The sequence below is a fragment of the Telmatherina bonti genome (assembly GCF_933228915.1).
Source record: "Telmatherina bonti genome assembly, chromosome: 13".
Taxonomy (NCBI): domain Eukaryota; kingdom Metazoa; phylum Chordata; class Actinopteri; order Atheriniformes; family Telmatherinidae; genus Telmatherina; species Telmatherina bonti.
Window position 1 is genome coordinate 16,270,810 of NC_136611.1, and position 26,426 is coordinate 16,297,235.

A 26,426-nucleotide genomic window follows, 5' to 3' on the forward strand; every position below is an offset into this window, starting at 1 on the left:
AGAGAGACATGGATGTCTCTGCCATGGAAGAGAGGGTGGGACAGGTAATTAGAGAGAAGAGATGTGGAGGTGGGCTTAAGACTAGAGGTGAAAGTGAAAAACAAACACAGAGCAGCAGAGATGCTCCCTCACCATCCTGAGGGGCATATTAAGGTAGAGCGGGGACACAGGCTGCGTTGATGAATACGTTTCACTAGGCTCTCAGGGGCTGTCCAATCAGGCAGCACCATTGATGAATAGTCATGAGTCACCTTATCAGCATCACCATGGTTACGCAGATGTGACTGTGGCCCTGTGAATGTGACGAGGGAATAGAAATGGGCCATAGGCGCCTCTTTCTCCTTCCCGTGCACATCTTGATCACCAATTAGAGCAGACTGGAGAAGAATCCAAGGCGCAGGGTTTACTTTGTGGATGAAGTGAACGGCTTTGGAATTAGTTGAATGGGCAGGGGGGAGATGACAAATATGATGGCTTGAGATTTAATGCATTGGAAAGTGTGCAAACAGAAAGGGAGGGGTGGACATTTTAATTATTTGATGACTTGAAATCACATTATTCACTGTAAAGCCAATTGGCTCACACCATGTCCAGGTAAAGGTTGGCAGGATGAGCAGAGGGGAAGTGGATGACAAGATATTTCATAAAAAGAGCTGGGAAATTAGATTGAACAGGATCAGTAAAGGGGTAAAAGTGGCTGAACGATGAGCAGGACAAGAGACAGCAGCAGGAGATGAAATGAAGAAAATGAACATAACGGAAGATAACAGAACAAGGGGCTGAGACAGCATGTAATAATTAGAAAAAAAAAACCATCCTCTTTTGCTCAGATCTTACAAAAATGCTGCAAACTGAAACAAAATAAATCCATTAGATCTTGGCAAGAAAAGGTTGGAAAGAAGTCACTGCCTTTGCTTTTAAGACTTATTAGTATCCACTTAGGTTACATATCTGAAACAATCACCTATTTAAAATATTCAACATTTCAACTTAAAAACAATAGTATCTTTCTATAAAATTCAGCTTCTACTTATTTTTTACTCAAACAGTTCGCCGTATCACAGATACAACCCAGGTCATTGATACGATAAAGTTGATAAAAGCACATTTCTTATCGCTGATTTGTCTGGTTGACTGCAAACATTGTTAATTGCTTGAGAGCCAATGCTTATCTACGTGCTTATTTATTTATCAGTGAACAGAGTGATCGACTGCATATTTGAAACATTTAATTAAATTAGCATCTCCACACAAAGGGGACTCAGGCGCTGAGCAAAATTTTTTTTTTCCTGTTCAAGTCTGCCAACAGCCGACAGAGGCAAATTGTTTTTACCTATTTTGTCTCAATGCACTTGTCAGAGTCGAGCAGTCTGTTATGTTGTCTGTGTTGAGCCTGCATTTAAATGTGGTGACACTCTCCATGCCCAGAGGCAGGCAGGCTTGATATTTATTTATTCTTTTTACAGTGTGTGAAGAAACATTACCACCTTTTCATAGTTCTCATTTCAAGTGTGATTAATCTCGTTTAAGATGTTTGGCAGTGTGCTAATTCCAGATGTAGAGTTGATACTTGAAGAATGATGTTTAGACTCTGCAAGGGAAGGTCAACTCTTCGGATGCATGAAGTGATAAATCTGCCATGCCACCAGAGTGAAAGGTTACTTAGTTGCAGTGAATGCATGACAGATTTTCACAATGTTTTTCTTTTTTCACACAAAAATCCAGACACTAATGGTTTTTCTTTTGAACATCTTTATTAAGGTATCAAAGTGCTCAGCTTTATTTTTGTGTCTTAAAATTTCAGCCCGATCACCTTGAACCATTAATAATGAAAATTAAGAAAATGTTGTGTTATGAACTCCAGTCTAGATTTTCTCTCTGCAACTGCTGCAGAAGTTTCTCCTCCTTATCATTTGTGGCCATTCCAGTGTATTTAATTATTTTTCCCTCAATACTGGGCACATGTCCCTACCCAACTCCTCACTTGTCCAAATCTATTACTGCTGAGAGATCTGTGCTCTCTATTGACAACATCACTGCTTCAAATCCTGCTTGATAACCCATTACAGCTGATGTGATTGACTCTCCTCTTTTGTTTCTTGTTAACCCAGTTGACTGTCCCCACTTTCACTCGCTCTGTTCAAAGAGCTAGAGATCCTGGCTAGCTCTAGCTAGTCATAGGAGTAACTGTGGCTGTGTATGGTGTTAGAACTCCAGGAGCACAGAAAATAAAGTTGGACAACAGCAGTTATTTTAGATTGAGACTTAAATTTCACATTGACTTAAAGAAATGAGTTTCCAGCTAATATCTAGTTGTTTGAAATAGTAATACTAACAGTAAGTTTAAAAAAAAACTTGTTTCCCTAGTATGCAACAAGGTGTTTTTTGTGAGGTGACAGAATCAAAGCTGCCAGGTAGATCAGCAAGAGGAAGAGATGTTGAGGATCTGCTGAAGCAGGTGAGCTGTAGACTTTAAGATTGTGGCTTGGCTCACATAGTTAGTTAAAATGTAATTACAGTTTTAACATTGCTGACCAAAGTGCTTACTTGACCAACACATAAAATTGTACAGGTTTAAAAAGGTTTTGTTTGGTACTGATCTCTGCAAGAAAAGAGAAACCATTGCATGTCTTTTATAAATTAAGAAGAAAAAGTGTAAAGTGAACATTTCCTCTAACATCAGAAATGATGCGCTATTGCAATATATCAAAATGATCCCACGTAGATTTTCCTTTTCAAAATACTTGCAAAGAGGCAACGTTCCACGTCACTAGAGCAGCCTTCTGCAGTCAAGGATCAGACCCCCTCCAGGGTTCTCACCTTCAGCTGTCACTCAGCTCACACTGCACCCTTCGACCCCTTCCACCCCTATTGCCCCTCCCACTTCTCCTCGGAGAGGAGAGGAGGCAGATGAGGAGGCTTGGGCATCATGCCCCCAGGATGCCTACCTGGTGAGGTGTTCGAGGCGCATTTCCCTGGGAGTAGACTCTGGGGAAGACCCTGGACAGGCTGGAGGGATTACGTCTCTCTCTCTCTCTCCAGACGCATCCTCCACAAGCTGACAGATGCAGCTGGGGAGAGAGAAGTCTGGGACAAAGATGAACTGAGAAAATGGATGGATGGAAATTGATTTCAGCTATAAGTACGATGATGTACTTTGTTACTGTTTATCACAGTTTGAACTTCTGTTAGTGGTCACATTTTCCTTCAACGTTTCATTAAGTTGAATCATTTAATTTATGGATTTCTTGTGAATGACTGTGCAATTTAAGTACATTTTTTTATTTATGTTGATGATGGCACCATAGTGCAAACTGCTTCCTTGTCTGGAAAACCCGAACACTATGTTAATCATCCACCCACATGCTCACAAACCCCCTTTCAGCTTTACCTCTTTGCCCATATTTGTATTTTCTGGGAAAGACGACACATATGACCTTGCCAAGATGGCGATGGTAGGAACCGCCCACCGAGCTTCAACTCAGCTCTTCAGAAACCTATGGGTGACATCATGGAAGCGCCGTCCATTTTTTTTATGTACAGTCTATGGGCACACCACATAAATGTATAATACAGCACCGACTGAAGGTGAGCATGAGGTTTAAAAGCAGGCAAGGTGCAATAAGGCAGATAGCTGTGCTGGCTAACTACAGGACACAGCTCCCGTTACACACCATGGAAGACAGACTCATAAATCACATCAGTGATTAAGTAAAATAATCCTGTATGTAGTTTTGGAAAAAAAAAATTGTCCATTCCTGAACAGATTATTTTGCATTTTAAGTTTCTGTTTCCTCAGCTGTCCTGTCTACTCAATAACTCTCTACTCTGCTCAAAAAACTCATCTTCCAGGGGCCACTATTGGACATTTTTATGTCCTTACCAATGTCAAAACAAAACTTACATCCTTGACAACAAAGTGCTACACGTTGACATGACTTCTAAAAAATGACCAAATCCTCTACAGACTGGCAGTGATGCACCATAAGTCACAGATATGTGTGTTTAAATTCAACTCCCAACTTTGCAACATACTGCTTTTCATAGGGAAGATGGACACTCAAAACATTTTTTAGGTTTAATCTTTTCCCAAGCCTAAATAGGTTTTGTTTGTGGCCAGTTGTCATTGCCAGTTTTGTTGCTTTAATCTTTCGCTGCAAGATTTAAATCCTGCTTTTACTTTTTTTCCTAAATACTTTTTGATTCAGAAAAAATGGCCCAGATTAGATTCTAACTGGTATCCAATCAGCAGTTACTAACCGCCATGTAACTAACCCACATCACAAAATGTGATTTGTGAGGCTTGCAGAGATATGCCAGATGCCAATCCAATAAGTAGCATGCAAGATATTTTGAAGCAGTCAGCAAGGGCAGTTAGAGTTCAGAGGGCGGGATGAGCACACCAAAAATATTAATGGAGAAGATGGTGAAGAAAATAACCCTAAAAGACACGTGTCTTTAACTGATTCGATGTCATTGTGCACAACTGTCACAACAAACATGAGAGAAAGGTGTTTACAGGATCTGACAGTTCTCCACAACAACCAAGTAAGCAGAACAGGTAGATTCACCAGGAGCTGCTGGAATAATGTTGGAACATTACTAACATAAAGACTCGTCTGCATGACAGCTGTGCTGCTGAGTAGTGATCAGAGTCAGGGAGTAAATCTTAAGAGTGTGAACACAGATGACCTTAAAAACATGCCATCTGAATCTGGCTGAATGCTGACCAAACAGGTATGAAAAGACCCAGATGTCTCAAACAGAGGTTTTCACAATTCCTCATGATCCTAAGTTGCCAAAACCCTACAAACAAACATCCGTTGACCTATTGGCTTCATGTTTCAATGCTACAGTTCTACGTGTATTTTACTTTACTCCAGTCGACAGTAGAGCTTTCACACAAATTGATTAATCTCCATAACCTCTAATTTAGCACTTCAGTACGCTGCTGTTGCATCCCACTAGTTTTCTTCCACTAAGCCTGTCTCTCACCTCATTTTTCTCACTATTGCAGCTGTGAAACGAGAAAGCAATGAAACTGCTGTAGTGACTTCTATTTGTTTTGCCTTCACAGACTACAGTATTGTGCTGTCATACTGTGGACCTACACTTTCAACAACCTTCTCAGAAGAATATGCCATTAATTTGCATCAGAACAAAATGAAAGTGACAGCACTGCAGTGCAAATGATAAAAGACATAAAAATAGAAATGCAAGTGGCAGAAATGTTTTCTGCTACTTGGGATTTATTTCAGATAGAAAGTGAAGAAAAACATATGGCTTCATAAATGCCACGAATGTCTAAATATGGAGCCAATTTGCATATAAGAGTAGCTGCAAACATATTTGCAGAAGATGGGGGCCGCTTGATTGACCCAAGCAGCTGGAGGTATTGCAGGAATAGTTGATTTTGAACAAGTGCCATGTATGGTGCAGCTATATTCGCACTATATTTTACACAGTAAAGATTTGATGATTCTGATCTTTTCTCGTAAATGGGGAGACAAGAACCACAGCAAATCCCTAAAAACCCAGCAAATTGCTGCCATTTTCTCCAAAATGTCTCTTTTATGCAGTGGGCCATTATAAAAGCATCAAGTGATTAAAAAAAGAAAAAAAACTCTTCCATCTTGTGATTTTTACATGATGAAAAATTTATCACAATCCCAAGATATTGATAATAAAGTGAAATTATAAGATAGTCATGACTGCCAGGAACTGTAATAATAATCTGTCTAGGTAAAAAATTACCTCACCAGACCCACCATGTCCTTTTTTTCCCCTTTTCTAAATGTAATACCCTCAGGACATGCTATTAACTTGTAAGTACTGTGTATGGAAGAAGATGAACTGAGTTCATTTTCATTATCCCACAGAAGACTTCCTTTTATAGCTCCATGAGCCACTAGATCATGCAGTAAAAAATGCATACAGTAGCTATAAATACCTGTGACTCTCACCGTGGAGTGAAAAATAAACCAGTAAATGTTCCACTAAAACAGCATGTATTAAGCAAACTCATGATTTTGAGAGGCAATATTATTTCAGAGTAACATAAGCCACATATTTAGTCTTTTCTGCATAAATCAGCCTGTGCACAATATGTATGTTCGACTTTGAAAACAAAAGAAGAGAAATAGAGACCGCTTACTTTCGTCTCTTCTTCATAATGAAAGGTTGGTTTCAAGGAAGGTGAAAGCTGCCAACAATCTGTTAAATAAATTGAAGTATAAAATGTTTTTTTTTTTTTCCAACCAAGCGATTTACTCCAACAAAAGCAATCTTTTCTGTCATCTCCTCATTCGTCTACTCTACATCTTCTTTCCTTTGCGCTAACTTTCTTCAACTCCTGTCATTGCCCCCAGGCTTTACCTAGAATTCATTTAAGATTCTCAGTTGCTAAATTCAGAGAATTGAGATGAATGATAACCCTGATGATAAAGGGTTGTACCTTCTGAGTGCATAGTGCAACCTCCACCCCTGCTCTGCTTGAACCCATAAGGGCACATTTCTGTTGTTTAATTCAACCCTTGAAGCAACTCATGATCAAGGCAAGTTTGTTGTGTAGTTTTTAGAAAAAGCACTTTTCCAAAATTATGACATATGAGTGGTCATATGACCTGGATTCCTGGCATGATTCACTGGATCTGGTCTAAGAATGCACAATAATGTAGTGTATATCTATATACTATCATCAGAAAGTGAAAAGATGAGTAAGTGGCTCTCAAGTTGCCTCAGGCACTGTAATGTTCACACACCTTTAACAGAGGGTGTTCACTGTATAAACAGCAGAAAGGTAAAGAATAATGCAGAGAAGAGTGCTTCTCTAGTTGGTGTGTGCTGCATACTGATGATTTATCAATGTATTTCTATAAGCATAATTATTATAAAAACAAAAGAGAGCGCTTTGGTATTGTCCAGTGGTGGTTTAGATTACTCGTTGAAAACCAAACAACACCCAATTGATTTTTAGTGCTATATTAATCAATGAATGGTCACCAGGGAAAGCAAAAAAAGTGCTTGTAAAAAATTCAGTTTATCTAAAAGGATGGCTTCCCGTTTGCTGTGGTATAACTGACATGAATTAATTTATCAACTGCAAACCCAAGAGGGAGTACTTTGAAAAGATTTATATTTGAGATGGCTTGATTCCCAGTGAAGTAGCCTGGAAATGGCCCTTCATTGTAATGAACACCCATAAAGTCTTATCTGTATGACCATTAAAATGCAAATAATTTCATATACTGTTGTTTAATTTCAAGCTCTGCAGACACAATAAGAGATGCACACCATGCAAGGGAGAAAGGTTATAAAATGTAAAAGAAGCCTTCACAAAAAGAAAAGTAGCATTTGAGGGAAAAATGTTCACATATGAAGCTTAAACCACCAGCGCACAGTAACTAAGAAGCCTCATACTCAAGTCTTCATCAAAGACTACAAACCCCAACAGAAAAAGGTGCTGAATGATCTTTTTTGTCTCCTAAATTTAAACCTACATACATTTTTTAAATACTTACACAATACCAACAGGAATCAAAGCCATGTCAGCTAAAAACACCTATTTTAAATCAGTTGCAAATATTTCTGTGGATAAAACAGATGAACATATTCTCAGACTGTTAAAACAAAATTTCTCTTATTCTGCAAACTGCCTAGCTGTCCACACAGTGCAACTCGTCTGTCAGATTTTCATGCTTTGCAAACGCACACAAGTAGCGAACTTGACCCATTTAACATTGATTTTTCAACTTACTCTACCACCAAAACTAAATGAAGTGAATTACATCGTGTCTTCACCGTGACTGAAGAAGAGTATCAGTGTGCTACAGACTGAACTGTGGATCTGATGTGTTGCTGTATGTCTTTAAAGTAGTTATGCTGATTTAGAATGGAATTATTGAAATGTGTATAAATGGACATATAGGTTTCTAAACTTTCCTCTGCTACCGACTTGACTCTTTACTGACTTCATACATTACTGTATAAATGTGCAGCTAGTTAACTAATAGAAATAAAGAAATTATCTGTGCTTTCCTGATCATGTATTGCTAGTTTTTTGTGAAGTACTAATAACAAGTTAAATGCCACTTTTTCAAAACCTCCCTACTTATTTTGTTTGTGTATGGCATGCTAAATTTCTCTCCAGAACAACAAACAAACACTACTTAAATGCTGAGGGGAAGCAACATTCGCAAACCAAGATGTCATTCTAGCCTGCAAAATTGACAATCATGCCCAGCTTTAATTGCAGAGCCATTTTTCTTTCTTTCTAATAACTTGCTTTAAAAATAACTATGATTTGCCCCCATTGCTGTTTCTGTAAACTGTTAAATTCTGTAAATGGTCGCTTGTGACAAGTACATATATTCATTTATTATTAAACAAACTATCTCTGACTTACTGGCTTGTTATTTTATGCACATGTGAATATTAAAAATGAAAAATACCGCATCTTGTTGTTTTCTTTAGAGGTTTTCCACTGACGCCATAGCTGATAAGTCACACTCAAACGATTCAACCTGATCACCAATAGATTGGCATATGAAGTGCACAGGAGAGTCAGAGCAGACCAATTAACCTTTACCCGATCCCACTTATCATAGAGAGCTACTTCAGACATTAGCAGGGACATCCAAAGAGGGGAAAATGAAATCATGGAGTGACTATATGCATAATCACGATACAGTGACAGCTCAGCTCACCACCACTTCCAGCCACATGGTTAAAACCACTGGCAGTTGATGTGGATAGCAGTGATCTTTCTGTTACAACACAATGCCAGAGGTTTTGTTACAGATAGTCCAATGCAACAATTTCATTTGTCCTTTGTAAGTAAAACATTTTTGTAATTTTCCTTTTTATTTTTTAGGGTCCAAATTAGTGCACCCACTCATTTTACCGTCCATCACAGGGTTAAAAACCATGCAGACTTCTCAAAAATTATGTTGTTTTTTTTTATTTGAGTGTATTCAATGTGAGCATGCTTTCTTGTTTTGATCGTGCAAATCATTTAGCTTGCCGAGTCCCGTGAAAGCAACAGAAAGACGAGCAGTAATACCCCTGTCACAGAGAAGTTTAGTTTAGCTTAAGTGCACAGATAAATCTGTAAGTACTCAAAAGCTCTAAAGGCTATTAAGTGACTTTGTTTAGTGGTTTCTCAGTGTACCATAAATTGAGATTTATGCAGACTGAATGTCATTCACCCATTGCATCCATCATTCACCTGTGGTAGCGTCAGCCCTCTGAAAAATAACTGTTAATCATGTACCCCCCCCCCCCACAGTCCCCGTTCCCCTCTGTAAGCAACATGGCAATGAGTCTAATGCAGGTAATTATGAAGAAATGAAAGGCTCAATAGCTTTGTGGATGAAGATTGGCATCTTGATGGATGCAGGGGCGGACGAACAGGGTTTGAGGTCTTCAGTAGAATGGGTAAGGCAGTCTAGTTTCGACAGAGGGAAGATAAACACACACACACACACACACACACACACACACACACACACACACACACACACACACACACACACACTCACTCACACATATATCAGTGCTTTAATTGATTCCTCTGGGATAAAAGAGACATATATTTCCGTAAGGAGAGGCATGCACTGCAGCACAAGCTGCTATAGGGATATGTATTTTATTCAGCAGGTTGCCCCAGGGCTAACTTGCGCCATTCAGCTCAACTGTTTCAGTACAGCAAATGTATCTTCTGTATACAGATGGGCAACACACTGGGTGGTCAAAATAAGAAAAAAACAAACAAACATCAAAACATAAAACATGACGCTAAATTTAGAAATGGACAGAATAAGCAGCTGCTGGATATCCACCTGCTCAGCTTCTTCAAGTTTTTTTTTTTATCAGGAGGTTGTTAAGTTACAGAGCAGCTGAGGCATTTTCTCTCAGTTATTTATTTACTTATTTATTTTATTTGATCAAATGTTAGAACATACAAGTAAATATGTTTGGGTAAAATGATCTGCATAACTGTTGCAAAGCATGTTCTTGTCAGCAGTAACAAGGGGCTTATTTTTTTCTTCCTACTTTTTTCATCAAAGGTCATAAATGGTTTCAGGTTCTGACTTTCCACCTCTAAGGTGCATCAAATGCAGAGTAAGCACTGCCCTCCTGCTGGCTAACTTTCAACCTGGGCAGCATAGAGCTACTCCATTAAATACAAAGGGAGTATAGATGAGAGACCAACATAATTCTTATTCTCCTGGGACGGATATGGGAACCTGTAGGTCCATGGGATTTACGGACACTAAAACCAACTGTTTTAAACAGAGCTGAAATTATTTTTCTACTGGAATTTGGAGATATGTAATGTTGTTCAGGTATTTACAAGAATGTATTTTTTTGTGTAAATACACTACTTCAGGTTCCTTGTTGCATACGGAAATTGAAGGCACCCGTGCACCTCTTTGAAAACCCCCTGATGTTGGGGTACTCAGCTGTAAAAGACCTGATCAGAAAATAATTGTAAATGGTTTAACATTACCCTAACAGGGAACCTTTTAATTCATGCAGCACAAAAACTTGCCTGCGTTTTGCACCAAGATCAATGACACAGAATCAAACTCAATTCATCATGCTGTCTCACTCCCTCACTGCAAAGGTGTGTGCTGGTGTATTCATGTGTGTCCTGAATCAAAGATAGACTTGAAATCACTGGTTACACAAATAACTGATTGCCTCTATGCTGTCCTCAAGGACAGTGTAGCTCAAAAATCACATAAAATTGAACATTTGTCCATTGATGGCTTGGATGCACATCCATTAAGTAAAAGGTGAAGGAATAGTCTCCTGTGCAAAGGACGCAAAATATCAATTGTACATGAATAATACTGATTTATATTAGATGATTTTTTTTTGTCTTTCTCAAAAAAGAGATAGATATCTCTGAAAAAGACTGAAAAAGTTCAACTGAGAGTGCTATTTTAAAAGGAAATTCTGCTACTGCCAACAGTGCAGCAGGATCAACTTTTCTGATGACCACTTTATGATACATTGACCACCTGACGTGCTTCTTTTGGCCTAAGCTGCTGCGATGAAAGTCTGTCCTCACACTCTGGTCTCATCTCTCAACAAGTCTTAGCTTTCAGATCGCTGTCTCTCCCCCAGCTAAAACTATTATCAGCAAATATATCTTTTTTTCCTCCATTCTTGACCATGTACAGTGTCATTTTCACTTAAGCTTCCTCTTTTTCTCAAGTGATTCACTTTCTTTTCTTTTACATTTTTCAAGTTCAAAAAATGACCTTCAGCTACCTTTTTCATTTAGGAATATCTCCGACCGATCTTTTATATTTGTTGCACGTGGCACCAGATAACACAACCTTTTTTTTAAAAATCTAAATGCGTGATGTGTATTAGTTGGTCTTTTCTGGTCGTCTCTTCCCACCAATCATTAGAGATTTAACCTTAACTGGGTTCTGTGAACCATTAACCAGGCCATACACTGTTTTTTTTCCCCTCCGCCTTTGTTATTGTTTCCTTTCACTATGAACACAGGTTCCCTGTAATGGCCATCTTTTTCCTACCCTAACTTTTGCTTCAAGTCCTTTTCTTGCAGTATTTCTCTCCACTAGCCCCCCTTCATTTTCCACTTTCTGTTAAATCCCTTCAGGACTATTTACGTCGTCAGAAAAAATCTCTGTATGCTTTCTTATAATAACCTTACCCACCTCTCCCTTGACTTCTGATTTGACCACCTATCCTTGTTATTACTTCTCTTTCAGGTGTCAGATGAGTCATCAGACTCCCCAGAGCCAGGGCCAGTCACTTGCATGGAGCCCTTCCTTGTGCGGAGACTTTCTTGTCGTACAGTCCAGCTGCCTCCTTTGGCCTTTAGACAGGCAGAGCAATACTACTGCGACCGTAAGCCTGAGCAGGACACAGTCACTGTTCCGCCACGTCCCACAACACTGCCATTACGCACACCGCCACTCATCGCCATCACCTCTGCTGACACTAGCAGGTAGGAAGATATGGTTCTGTCTTTGTGTGAACAAAGTATGTTGTAATGGAACAGCTTGTTAGTATGAGTTTGTCAGATGGAGTGGTTTCATGGACTGATCCACCAACTGTCTAAAATACCTGAAGGCAGACCTCCATTAAGTGCATGAAGATGGAAAAAGCCCTGAAATTTTAGACACCTACCCCAAGGCTAACTTTGGATAAAATAAACCTGTTTCCATGGTAACAATCTGTGACACTTGCCAGTTGACCAAAACGAGCAGAAATAATGAATATATTTATTCATTTAGGTTTTTGTTTTTTTTAACAATAATGCTGATAGCACAATCAGTGGTAGAAATAGTTCTAGAAGGAAAATAATTTCTAAATGTACAACTAAAACTTTCCTTCTTTCTTTCTTTCCATATTTTCTTTTCTACTATGAACCCAGTTCATGACCAGTTTGCAACTCCATCTAATTGCTGAAAATCTGACAGCTTTATGCAATATATGAATTTGGACATCTACATACAGTACATATACATTTTATGCAGTCCAAAATACCAAAGACCACATGATCACAAAGATTAAAAATAAAGTAATTTAGCTATAGAATAAAATATTTTCCAGATGAAAGTGTGGTTTTCCTCAGATGGAAACCAGGGCTAATTGAAAGTTTTCTAAGTGCACTGTGCACACCACTCTGTAATGTTTTGCAGAAACTTCATCAGTTTCATTCAAAGCACAGTCAAACAAAAGTGACACGCCATCTGAAGATCAATACATCATGCTTTGTTCATAGAGGGTTAAAAAAGAACTGTGATCACAGGTACCGACTTTGCTGAATCAAGAATGTAGGATTCTAATCAGCACCAAGTCTTGTCAAAAGAACCTTTGTAAAGATTGTAGTGTTTGCTAAATAACTACTGGGTGGGTGGAAAGCAAGACCAAACACTCGCAACAACATAACTTGGACGCAACATTAGGTAAAAACCTCATATATATAGTGGGTCTTCGTGGGTCATGGTCTCATCATTTGTTTATAATTTCAAATCCAGGTTATTCACACTTTTATGCCAACATACTGATATGCAATCTGAAAATATACCCAAAAGTAGCATTGGGTCTGATTAGTTTGGTGTGTTGTCTGATTAGTTTTGTGTGTTGTGAAATCTTTGTTGTGTTGTCAGGAATTTTAATGTTGTCTTTTTACTAATGCTACCAATTTTGATCAAATGTAGGTTATTTCTAATATAAAAAAAAATGAGAACAAATTAAAGAAGGGATTAAGAATGCTCTATTGTCTTTTCCAAAAATAAATAATTATATAGTGTTGCAAAGCTTAGCATGTTTGATAAAACATCCAAGATAATGTAGAAATGAAAGGCTTCACCAAGAACAGTTGTAAAGTACATGTATGAACAAAGTAATGACAACATCCCCCTTCCTTACTCCTTTGCTTTGCAAAGCATGCTGTTGTCTAAATCTTTGGAACTGACCACCAACTTAAAATTGGTGCAAGCAGGGATTGGAAAATGCTGATCACTTAATCACAGGGTCTCTTCGAAGCCTTTTATTTACGTTACTTACCTATGAACTTAATGACGCTGAGAGTAAAGTATTAAATTAAGATATGAAATGGTAGTAATACGCTATGCTTTGTTAGATAATGTGATTAATTTTTCCAACTTCCAAAGCACTAAAACTTCTTCAATGACTTCCCTTACATTTGAAATTAAAATATTTTCAGGTGTTACTTAACTGCTAACAACAGCAGAACCTCTAACAGCCTCATGATTACTGGATTAGTGCCTGGTGTATTTTATAGAGAAGAAATTTACACCAAAGTTTTAGATTGATTAGAAAACTTTTTTTCAAACACAAAGAGCTCATATTATCTCCTCTAAGGTTATTTTGGCTGTTTATCCTTGGAAACACAGAAAAAAGACTAAAGACTCTTCCCTTTGCCAGTTTTAATCCTGGATCTGAGATAAGGGGGTTTGATGGCACCTTACTGTTGCCTGTTGTGCATTATTAAGCATAAAGTTTACTGTTTATAAGCTTGATTTACATGTGTGATCTGATAAGTGTCTATTTTAGGAAAAAATTATGTGAAAGATGTTGCACATGTTTAAATGACTTGAATGCAGGGTTTTTCTTTTGACAGTATTTGGCAGTGTCAGCAGTTCTACTGGAGAGCAAAAAAAACAAACCCCAATATATTTCAAAGGTAAAAAAATGAATAAATAAATACTTTTTTTTTTTTTTTGCAGTTTTCTATATCCTTTCTGCTCTGAGCTTAAACTAAATTTATTGAATGACTGTTCAGATGATGCTTTGACTATTTCAGATGTAAACTATTACCACATTTATTCGTATAATTCCTAAAAAAAATTTTTAGGCTTACATGAAGAGGTACATTAAACTGAAGCCATCATTTACAATTCTCTGTGTTAAACCGGACCGGCATGCTGTTAGTCATGCCTGGAGGCAGACGTGCTTTAAAAGATGGTTGGACTACAACTCTGCACATAAGAGTAGACTGGGTCATACATTAGTCTTAATATTGTAGATTTAATGCTCTTTAGAAAAAAATAACTTGGGAAATTTAAATAATGCATGATGAAATAGCTTTTAACTATTAGTCAATTCTGCCATTTATGTGCTTTAAGAATGTATTTTTTCCAGTAATCTTTCTTACAGACTGCAGACCTGGTTACACATGGTTAAAAACAAGATAAAAAAAAAAACATTACAAACATGTCCTTCGGGGGGGGGGGGGGGGGGGGGGGGGGGGGGGGGGGGCTTGGTGGAGACATGAAACAAGTTTCAAGCCACTCTGAATGTCAGAGCAGCGACAGCAACAAATATACCCAACAGTATTCTGTATTGGACGCGGTGGTCTATTGGGGATATGACAATTAAACTTAGAGATTGAAACACAGCCAGGAGGTTTGAGGCAGCCTGGAAAGTCAAAGGAATCAGTCAATGAAAAATCGACAATGTCCTGTGTGACTATAAACATGGAAACAAGACAGAATGCTCTCATTTAGCAAAACGAAAAGTGATGTCCTCTCCGACTTGTCTTTGATCATGATGGCATGCTTCAAAAGGCCATGAGACTCATACACAAAGTGCTACCTGCATAATGCTGCTCAATGAGTCATGATACGGTAGATGAGGAAGAAAAGACATCAGCTTGCGCCTTTCTCTCCCTCTTGTTTCTGTTTTGTACTTCTTTTTTTGTCTTTGCCAGAGATGAGAAAAGCTTGGGTGTCTGAGACGGCGAACGAACAATCCAGAAATGAGAATGGAGGCGCTGCTTGTTAACATTCTCCGGATGTTTAAGTGACTTTAATTACTAAATGTTTTCCAACGACTGTGAACATATTCATGCAGCAGAAAAGCGTGATTTGAAGACTTCACCGTATTGTAGAGAAGCTGTCCATTTTATATTACAAGCAGGCCAAGTTATTTTATCAGCAAAATATAAGCAGGAACAATTATAAACTATCTCCTGTTTTTCATCATTGTTACTTGATTATTTAGAACATTCTGATATTTTCATTTGTACCTTGATGCGTCACACATCTACATTGCTCAGTCAGCTGTATCTGTGACTGTGTGAAGAATCATAGTAAAGAATTTTCCACAGGATTTTGAGAATGTCAAAAAACAAAGTGTTGGGCATTACATGCAGAAGCAGCCCACTCTCTCTTTGGATGGCTTTCCACTTTGATGATATGCTAAGCACAGAGCAAACTTACCACTCTTTGAAAACTGTTACAGTGGCTAGATAAGGATTGTGTTATTCGAAAGAGTTGGACTGTTATTATCTTAGGACGACAAAAGCAGGTCTGTCATAGTCTCCTGTATTTCAGACAGATGTATTGACTATTTACAGCCTTTTCTGTTTATTCTAGAGATGAAAGATGAAGTTTAAAAAGAATTAAGACCACATGCAGACTATATGCATACATAAGGCAAAAACCTAAGGAGCACTGACTCAAAATGTGGTTCTGATCTGATTATAATGCTTTACAGTCACTGTGGTTGACTGTAGGGAAAACCCAGAACACAGTGGAGGGATAATATATCTTACTCTGGCTAGACTGAAGGGAACACCTCAGCAGGCCACAATGCTGCTGAGAAGAGGGACGGCTGGGTTTGCACCGTCTGACCTTGATAAGCTGAAAAAAATGGTTAAGTGCATGGTTTTATATCAGCAATATAAGGCTTTAATACAGCCCTAATTTTAATGACATTGGGACGTTGTGTAAAACATAAAATAAAAAACAAAAAACAATAATTTGCAAATCCCTTCTAACCTACTGTATATTCAGTTGAATATACTACAAAGACAAGATATTTAATGTTAAAATAATAACCTTTACAATTTACAAATATTCACTTATGTTAAATTTTAAGCCTACAACACATTTAAAAAAAAAACTGGGATAGGAGAAACAAAAGACTGTGAAAGCTGAGGAATGTTTAAAAGCACCTGTCTGGAGCATTACATAGGTGAACATGTTTATTTGGAAACAGGTGAGTGTCATGACTGGGTACGAATGTAGCAGTCCCCTAAGTGTCAGCGCTTCACAAGCATGGATGAGACACTTTGTGAGCAACTGTGTGGGCAAATAGTCCAACTGTTTCAGAGCAGCTGCTCTCAATGTACAATTGCATGAATGCGTGGATTTCATCATTCACAATGCATAAAATCATTAAAAGTTTTAGAGACTGAAGAAATCTCTGGATATGTATTGCAAGACCAAAAATCAACAAAATCAACACATCGGCACAGAAACACTTCCGAAAACTAGTGACTGGTAACACTTTGTTAAAGCCATTCAGTTAATATTGTTGGTAAAATATTGAGTTGTTAAACTGTGAGACAGGTTTGGACTTTAACAAGCTTAATTGAGGACAATTAAGGCTGCTCTGAGATCTGGCCTCTGATTGGTTCTGGCTTAACAAGTCATCCATGAAGCTTAAGTTTCTCTTTTCTGATGTTGCTGTGGAGCCCAGAGAGCACACCATGTTTTGAACATATAAGTTCATTTACTCATAATGACTACTTTCGTCGTTTTGTTTATCCTTTTTTTCTCTGTAACTGAAAAGATTTAGTAAAATTACATAGAAACAAGCCATGGACTTCAAGTGGTTTTTGGAAGCACGCTTCAACTATATGCTCGGTCTCAACAGCTTGAAGAGGGGCTTCACAGTCTGTGCCACTCTTACACACTTCATTGCTACATCTACAAGTGCAAGTTTAAAAAAAAACCCATCCAAAGCAAAATCCATACATCAACAACAACTAGAAACGCTGCTACATGTGTTACAACAATGTGGCTTCGCAATAAAAGACTGTGCGTACTAGACTGGACTACCTGCAGTCCAGGTTTGTCTCCCATTGAAAATTTGTGGTGCATAATGAAGAGGATAATATGACAATAAAGGCCACAGACAGTTTAGCAACTAAAATTGTCATGAAACTGAAACTAAAAAATACAAAGCCTCAACAATCAGTGCTCTCAGTTCCCAAATGCTTAAGTGTTGTTAACAGAAAAGGTAATGTAACGCAGGGGTAAATATGATCATGTCCCAGCTTTTTTTTACATTGTTGTTTGCATCGTGTTAAAAATTAGTTTATATTTGTAAAAAACCCAACAAAAAACAAACAAAAACTATCTAGTTTATCAGTTTGAACATGAAATATCTTGTTTTGTAGTGTATTTAGTTGAATATGGGCTAAAAATAATTAGCAAATCTCTGTATTCTCATTTTTATTTCGGTACAATGCCCCAACTTAATTGGAATGGAGTTTGTGTCTTTATAATAATGAGATAATTTTCTGCGATTCCAACATATATGGATACAACAAACAATCATTGCATAGCAGAGCAGAGTTGGAGAACAGGGAGCAGGTAGTGTCATCTGGTGGTGGGTGGGGTCAGATTACCATGTTCATAGAAAATTGTTCATGTTATTGAAGGAAAACAAAATGTTCAGTCACACTCAAGCCCCTTTAGGCCATGAATTGTTTTTTGTTTATTTGTTTTTGGACATTCATTTTGAGGAATAATAATTGCTGGATTTTAACTTTTAAAACTACATAATTAATTCTGAGTGCTTCTATAATGCAGCATAGTGAATACAATCAATTAAACGAGATGAATGAAATGTGGGGATTTAATAGCTGATGGGAAGAGATTTAACATAGGCAATACATCTTTACTCTGCTTCAAGATTGATCCATTTATATTTTAACAGAGCAGCGAGTGAGGAATACACAACTGCGAGGCATTCAGGATGGAAGACATGCTGCATTAAGTGGTCTCACAGAAACTTTTCAGAGAACTTGGTGACATTAATTTGGAAAGGATCTCACTAAGATTGTCTGCAGTGTTAATGCAAAAATGAGCACGGTGCAATACAGTGTTAAGCACCACAACTGTCCTTCTCACAACTTTACATAATGATTACAAAACAGGGATTTTCTCTTTACTAGTACCTCTAATATCTTTGATTGTCTTGCTAATAGAAAAAAACCCCAGTTTATTTTAATAATAACAGCTTATGTTTAAACCACACACACCTTTTCTGCAGAGTAAAGGTAGATTTTAACAAAATTTGTAGCCTTGAGTACCTCCTGATACACAAACATATGCTGACTGTACTGGCAGATACAAGTCTCAAGAAAACCTGATCTACCGGCTCTACAAATGCTGCAACAGTGGTAAGCAGAGGTAGAAATCCACATGTATGTGCATAAACGTTTCGATGCTTTGAAGGACGTGACATCATATTTACACAGAAGACAAAGTTCAACAAATGTAGTGATTGGAACACAAACAAAAATGAGTCAATGTGCTTCAATGTGTGTGAATAGTGGCCAGATACAAAGGAATTCTCACTGTTTATTGTGCTGGATATCAACTCAATACTTCATCAAAGTAAGCAATCAATGTTAAGATTCTGAACTGGAGATTACTTAAGAAGGAGGAATATTTAAACGCAAACATTTTCTCAGGCTTATGCCAATTGGAATTACATCCTGGAGGGTTTATTAAAGAGTTGCAGCTAAGAAACCTGCTAATATGAATCAGTCAGCTGAGGCTGATAACCTCCACTGTATAATAAGATCAGTATTTGAGCAGTCAAGTGGAATCAGTAATTATTGACTGCATGGTACTTACTTCAGTCACCATCCTATTGTTTCAGTTTACTGTCAAATTCAACCTAAGGGGAAAAATAAACATGGAAATGGTATATAGAGTCAACTAAATATATCCTAATTATGTTTGCTGTTTATTCAGGTATGACGTTTAGTGTTCATCAGAAGAGGTTACTATCATGAACATTTCCTCCTATCTGTTTTGGTGATGCTCACTTGAATTGAATGCAGGAACAGACTGCACCTTGTAGGAAACAAAGCAATGCAATGAATGAAATGTTAACACACAAAAAAAAAAAAAAAGTTTGAGCTTTCAGAATGTGCTATAAAACCTTGCCTTCACACTATAATCATGGGACCCAAGCAGGAGTATGGGTGATTTGTAAGCACGGACCATTGCAAAGCCCACCTATGAGCTATATATGTATGCATGCATGACACGTATGTGCACCGGCTCTCTTTGTTCTTTGTGATGTCCTGCTACCACTGCACTTACCTGGCACTTCTGTTTTCAGTCACCTTGTTTCTCAGAAGATTACATTTCTGCTGTGAAAGCAGGTGAGATTACATTCCCCGCACTGTTAGCTTCCAGAATAATGGGCTTGAGCTGCATTGAAAGTGTAGAGTAAAGAAAGCACTCTCTCCCGATGATCCCCCTTTCTCTGGGAAATGATGATAAACAGTACACGAGGAGAGATTTAACAAGGTGACTGGATGTTTGCACTCCTCTGCACCCTGTGGACATCACAGGCTTAGACCCAAATCCTGCATTGACTCTTGGTTTAATTACAGTGAAAGCAGCTGCTTTTTACCTGCAGTGTGCTCATCGCCTGTGGTTAGAAATCACTTTCTAATATAATCAATTTAATTACACTTTAACAACATAAAAACTAACATTTTTGTGACAAACTTGTTCATAAAGTGGTTTGGCCACCTCTACCCAGTTCCCACTCCCACATCCTGCTTTTCCCTCACGGAGGATTTCAGGGGAGGTGCCTTGGGTAGGTCGTTCATATTTTATGCATCTTCCTGTTGCCTATACCGCGACGGCACTTGCTCCCTCAGGGCATCCAGAGACAGAGGAGGTATGGTGTCGTGATGTCTGTATGGCTTGAAGCTCAGAAGTTTTGCAAACTGTGGAGAGACTGTCCTGTACTGAACATCTGCAGCAGCTGCAAAGACACTGCAGAGATGGGCGTAAACGGAGGAAGCGAGGAGCACATGGAGACCGGACTCAACTGTTAGTTCCTGTAACCTCACTCTGGGACACTTTGCCCTTGTCTAAGCCGCTGTCATTGATGTCTTGCCAGTAATGCGTAAATGGATTCATTTTCGTCTCTTTGTACTGTGTTTGCGCATAGCACTGGCTGTAAAGTTCAAGGATTTAAACTCACCATGTGAGCTCCAAATAACAAGCAGCACGTGAAGCACACAGAATAACTAATTAAGAAAAAGTTGCCCTACTTTTTGGGTTTTACTTTTAATTTTTAAAAGAAGAAAACGAAAAAAAAAAAAAACGTAACTCGTGTTGTCAGACCCCTCTAATCTTCTCCGAATTATTCCACCTGAATTCTCTTAGAGTAAACAGTTCATAATAAAAAAGATAGCCTACAAACTATTTTAATCAACGTGGCTAAAAAAAATATGGAACCCACTTGCGGGAAAGTGGGTTCGGCGTCTTTGGTTGCCGGCGGCGGAACCGGCGTGAGTGCAAAGGCGCCCAAACATCTGTGGAGGCAGCAGAACCAGGCGACGCTCTCTCCGCTCCACCACGCGCTGGTTGTGCGCAAGAACGACCGAGTGAGACAAAGAGGCTTTTCGGACACCGAGAGATACCTCAACCCGAGGAACATGGACCGGACTTACGCAGTGGACACAGGGCACCGACCCGGGCTGAAGAAATCCAGGATGTCGTGGCCGTCGTCCTTTCAAGGTCTTCGACGGTAAGGACAAAAAGAGGGAAACTGCTTTTCCTCGCTTGTTTCTTTTAATTTCCCTCGATGAAGATGGGCGTTGTGAGTCGGACTGATGCGCGAGAGCGGAGAAGTGTTTTTGCTGTATTTAGTCCTAACTTTGAGGAGGTTATCGTCGTTATTCTTTCTGTCTTTTGACTCAGCTACAGTTTTACATCACTTTTTTTTTTTTTTTTTTAATAACAGCACCTAAAACCCTTTTCACACTGTGATGGTAATGAGGAACGGTTAAACTGTGTGGCACAGACTGCACTCGATAACATACTGGTTTAAATGATAATAAAAGCATTCATACAGGGTTATCATGAGAGCATTATATGCAATGACACTTCTACAAGGAAAAAAACCCTACAAAGATCTGTTTTCCTCCTGTTTTTCACACTGAAGCTCAGAGAAGCATTAAACTGGCTGTTTAATTTAGGTCAGCAAGACATATTAGCCTGAAAATGATGGCTTCATTTCTCAAGAAAAGATACAAAGCAAAAAAAGGAAACGAGGAACTCGGCTAAACACCTCAGTAGTTACCACAGTCCTTTGTGATATTCATATTCTGTAGTTGTAAGTGGCACACTAACCAGACGGTTGTGTCTTCTATTTGCAATAGTTAAAGTAATTGGTTAGGTTTGACCAGATGAAGATCAGATGAAATCTTATTATGTGCTCTTCCCTAAGCACATCACTTACTGGAAAATTCAACTGTTTTTTTTAAGGTTGTGTAGAATGATGGATATAATTTACTTTTTAGTATCTCTCTGCAGAGAACTGACTATACACTGCTGTCAGCAAGGGAAGGTGATGTACAGTAGCTCAATTAAATATACAGTGACCACATCATTTTAAAGGACACATGAATCTGACTCATTATATGTGACAATATGGATAATAATAACACACCTATGACAAGTGCTGGGTCTTCAGATGCTACGAGCACATGAGCGTTAAAGCGAGTGAAGATCGTAGTGTTTGCAGTAACAGCAATTATGTCTTCATAAAGGCAGACGGACAAAAGCAGCTCTGCACTGAGACAGCAAGGGTGTGCAGGGAAAGGTTTCTGCTCTAATTACTTACTTCTTCTGGGAAAGAAGGAGGACAGGAAGAAAAAAAGAAACGAAATGTAATGAAATCTGAGAAGGTCACCTCAGCTCATCGGCTTAAGTGACTGCTGGAGATATACGTTTTCTGTCCGGTGGTTCGCCTCCTTTTCCTCTTTCTGCCACTAATGCAGGCTTGGATGACAGATACTCGCCTGCAGGTCCAGTCATCAGTCAGCTAGATATTTTGCCCTGGCTTGCATGGCTTTTGGACAGAATGGTTCCTGCTATACTGCTTGGAGGTGGGAGCACAGAATAATGGGCTGGAAAGCACCCATGTAATGTTAAAGTTGATGATGAAATATCAAAACAGATACCCATGCAGCTCAGCTGCACAAAAGATCATTCAAGCACTATCCCCATTTGCTGCGGGAGGGAAATTAGACTGCAATTAGATTAACCCAAACAAATCAAATTTCACACAGGACGCTAATTCTGTAAAAAGCACATTGCTGTCTTTCATACGTTCAAACTAACACCAGTCTGTATCAAACTTTGTCCCTCATATTCTACAGTCCATTGTTGCCAAAATGGGTCATTTGATTAGTTGTGTATGTATGAGCATCAGCTAGATGTTTGTCTTATTTGTTGTTTTTGTAGATCATTTTTCTTATTCAATTATATTTAGCCAAAAACCACACATAATTAATAGAATCTTTGATGAACTTTTGGAGATAAACACCAAAGTATTCAAGGTAGGAATCACAATTTAGAAACCCATTGTGATGCACACATTTAGCAAGATGACCAGAAGACAAGCATTTAAAGACAATAGAGGTGGATTTAAAATGCTGCACCATCATGTTTAATTTAGATCTATCAGAATTGTAAAAATATATACATTTAAAATATTTAAAGTCCACGTTTCCCCTTCTTTATAGAAGCATTTCTCCTGATTTTGCCTCGAACAAGGAGCTAACCCTCTTGGGATTTATTACAATATAAAAAGCCTTTTTTATTGCAGACATGCAGTCAGGCTATGACTACTTGGAGAGAAGGAATGCTTATTTCCCCTTAAAGGCTTGGAAGCATTTTAGCTCTCAGGTACTTCCAAGCCTACACGGCGCTTTAGTGTGATGCATGCTTTGTTTACGCTGAACCCATGCTTTTGAGTGACTGTTCCAATTAACAAGACAGCAGAAGGTCACAAATCTCCACATGAAAAACTCTTCAGTCAAGTTGTTGCTGCAAGTAAGGGAAACAAGACATATATGCTGATTATGACAGACAGATACAAACCACTTTAGAGGCAACACCCCAGCAGTAAACTAATGAGAATTGCCAGCCACTTGCTTAACATACAGTAGATAAAGTTCTATAGAGAGAGCCAAAGCAAATTCATGCCTGAGAGCACTGGTAATGTCAGCTGTGTGTGCCCAAGCAGCTGATCTGGCACAGAGTCCGGCAGCCTCAAGGTAAAGCATATCACCCAAATGTGTCACAGTCTAGGCCAGGCCTGGATGGTGCTCAAGGCTTCTCTGAGACTGCTGTAAGAATCTGGAGCATACTTTGATGAGGAGATGGCATCTCTCCCTTTCCTTTTCGGCTGCTTGCCTGTCCCTGCTATGAAGTCTGTGCAGGGGGTTTACTTTATCTTTGGAGATGTTGGTGAAGAGAACGATTGTGGCTTCTTTTTTCGCCCCCCAATCGAAATGTAAGACCTTGTGATTTAGTGTGTGAATCTGGTTGTATCTGAATGTTTCATCTCCTCTCTGCAGATTGGAAACCATACCACAGCACTCTCTCTCTGCATTGTATTTAACAGCCACTGATTTTTTCTTTTGTCCAGCTGCTTCTTCCACTCTGAATGGCATGGCCAGAGTAAGGCTTTTAACCAGTACAAAGTGTAACCCCCACTTGCTATGTCATTAGATCCCAAGGGTGCTCGTGAGACAGGCAGGGTCTGCTATTGGCTACATGACTATATATATATATAACACCAGTCATGCTTGTAATCTCAATAGTACTATATAGGATTCTGTGATGCTGTGACGGTATACATCCACTGCGTATGTGCACCACTAGAAATATTAAAAAAAATATCCTCAAGGGCAAACGAACACAGTTTGGTCATAAAACGTCCCATCAACAGAAAGCAGCATCAGGCATCAAGCCGATATTTGGAAATGAAATGACTCATGAGTGAAATTTTCTGAGTCTCTAAAACTTTCCGCCATATTTAGTCTTCCAGAGAGATTGAAAGGCAGGCAGAGCTGATAAGTAAGAGAATACCAACCTCTTTGGCTGGGTCTTATTGACCTGCTTATTCAGACAGAAATGGAAAGTGAATTGACTATATTCCTCAGAAGGCTGAGTACTTGTAAAGAGACGTTTCTAATGTACACCTTTTGGGGAAAGCAGCAGTCAATTTTAGCCTCAGAAATGTAGTAAAGCCCTATCATTCTTGGTCATTCATAATATTTATGGAGCTAAACACACATTCGGATGCTGAAGGACTGATAATTGTCAGAACTTTGCAGGGAAGGCAGTAGATGCATGATGCATGTACAAGATTAAAACATAGACGTTATCTTTTAATCAGGATTTTTTTTAAAGTTTTGCATTAAAAGAAGAAAGAAAAGGCTTTCTCTTTTACTCAGTCCCATTGTAATACCAGAGAGCAGGCTTGAGTCTAAAAAAGCACTTTACAGTTTAAATCTAATTTATTTGAATCATATCTTTTCATGAAATCCCACTATTGATCTTTTCATTAAATGTCTTTCCTGGGGATGTGCCAAGCTTTATCCACATTAGTCACTCAAGGTGAAGTGAGCTCTCTGTTCTTGTCTTTCATATATGTGCAAAACTGATATTGTAACGAATATATCTCTGACAAAATTGCTACTGAATTAAAAAAGGGACCTGGTGGATGAGAACGGAATCAATCAAAGGGGCCCATAATATAAATCTTTTTTACTATCCTAAAATTTTTCAAGCCTCTTTTCCCCACTGTGTAGTTTTTATACTTTTATAAATTACAGATTTCTTTCAATGTTTTTTTTAAATGGGTGCTGTACTCCAGCTAGAAGAGTGCAAATCATCTCCCTGGACAGGACCGATTGAGCAATCAGGTATCAGAAGCCAGTGCTGTTGAGATCATTTTTTCAACACTTGTACAGGATGATCCACTTGTAATATCACACAATTAGTCACTGAAATTCTGGTCCACACTCCTTAGCAGGTGAAGGTAGTAATGGACCAAGGTGTTGTAAACTAACCAACTAAACCTTAAAGGCTGATTGTGACCACTGTGAAAACTTGTGGGCTCTTCAGACAGCAAGTTTGAGCATAGATAAAACAAATCAAAGACGATACAATCAATGAAATGCTATCAGTTGCAGACAAGATAGAAAGGACTTTTCATTTCATTGAAGCAACTTTAGTAATTAAAGTACCTTGTCAGTGCCACACAGGGATATGTTGGCATTTTCAAATGGAAAAACAAGCTAGGTGTTTATACTTTAAAATGTGATTAATGCACAGCTATATATTAGATAAAACATTTCAAGAACATACAAGAACCAGGCCTCATATGACTGCTTTTAGATGGGCAGGGGGCTTTGATGCAATCTTATTTTCCATTCAGTCTTCTTACCTTAAATGTGTAATAACACCCAGAAAGTTTTAAAATTTGTTGCTTTTTTTTTTAAACAGTCGGTTGAAGAGGCTCACTACTTGCAAATTATGACAAAGTTGCTAAGTTTTTAACAGTGTCTGCAGTAATGTTGGAGGCTCTACTTCTAGTATTTGCCCATATTCCCCTTAGGAAGTGGAAATGCGTGTACTATTCTGATTAAAAAAGAGAATATAATATAGCAAAATTATTTTAATAATACATTTTTGTTCATTTCACATTGTTCGGAGCTGAACTCAATAATTCAAAACTCAATATATTGCACAGTCCTACCACTCAGTGCTGTCCAGGTAGACTAGCGGCTGTTGCCCAGGCACAGACAGGTGTCAGTTTTTGGTCTCTAGTTACCTGTAAAGGGCCAAATTAGTAAGCGACTGGCAGCAGCCATGAGCTGGCTTGAATGCCATCACCTGCCCACTCAGTCAGGGGGAACTCCAGCAAACATCTCCCAGCAGTCTGCATCACTTCAAGCTGAGTGATGGGGCAGTGACAGGGCAGCTAGAAAACTACTCTGACTACTTACATTTGTTCACGGGCCAACTGAAAAGTATGACTATTATTAATTTATTGCTTTAAAATCA

At 38.6% G+C, this 26,426-nt stretch overlaps 1 protein-coding gene across 2 annotated transcripts in view; it reads left to right on the forward strand.

Moving 5' to 3' along the window:
- pde4d (phosphodiesterase 4D, cAMP-specific) overlaps positions 1 to 26,426 on the forward strand; it is a gene marked incomplete at its 5' end in the record, with an annotated part of 182,957 nt that overhangs the window by 26,126 nt on the left and 130,405 nt on the right. Inside the window, one exon of one of the 2 annotated variants that reach the window (XM_079251327.1) lies at positions 11,751 to 11,989. In XM_079251327.1, coding sequence (XP_079107453.1) covers positions 11,751 to 11,989 — 239 coding nt within the window. Of the gene's footprint in view, positions 1 to 11,750; positions 11,990 to 20,791; positions 21,091 to 26,426 lie in introns of those variants that run through there. The other variant, XM_079251328.1, reaches the window with a different exon arrangement.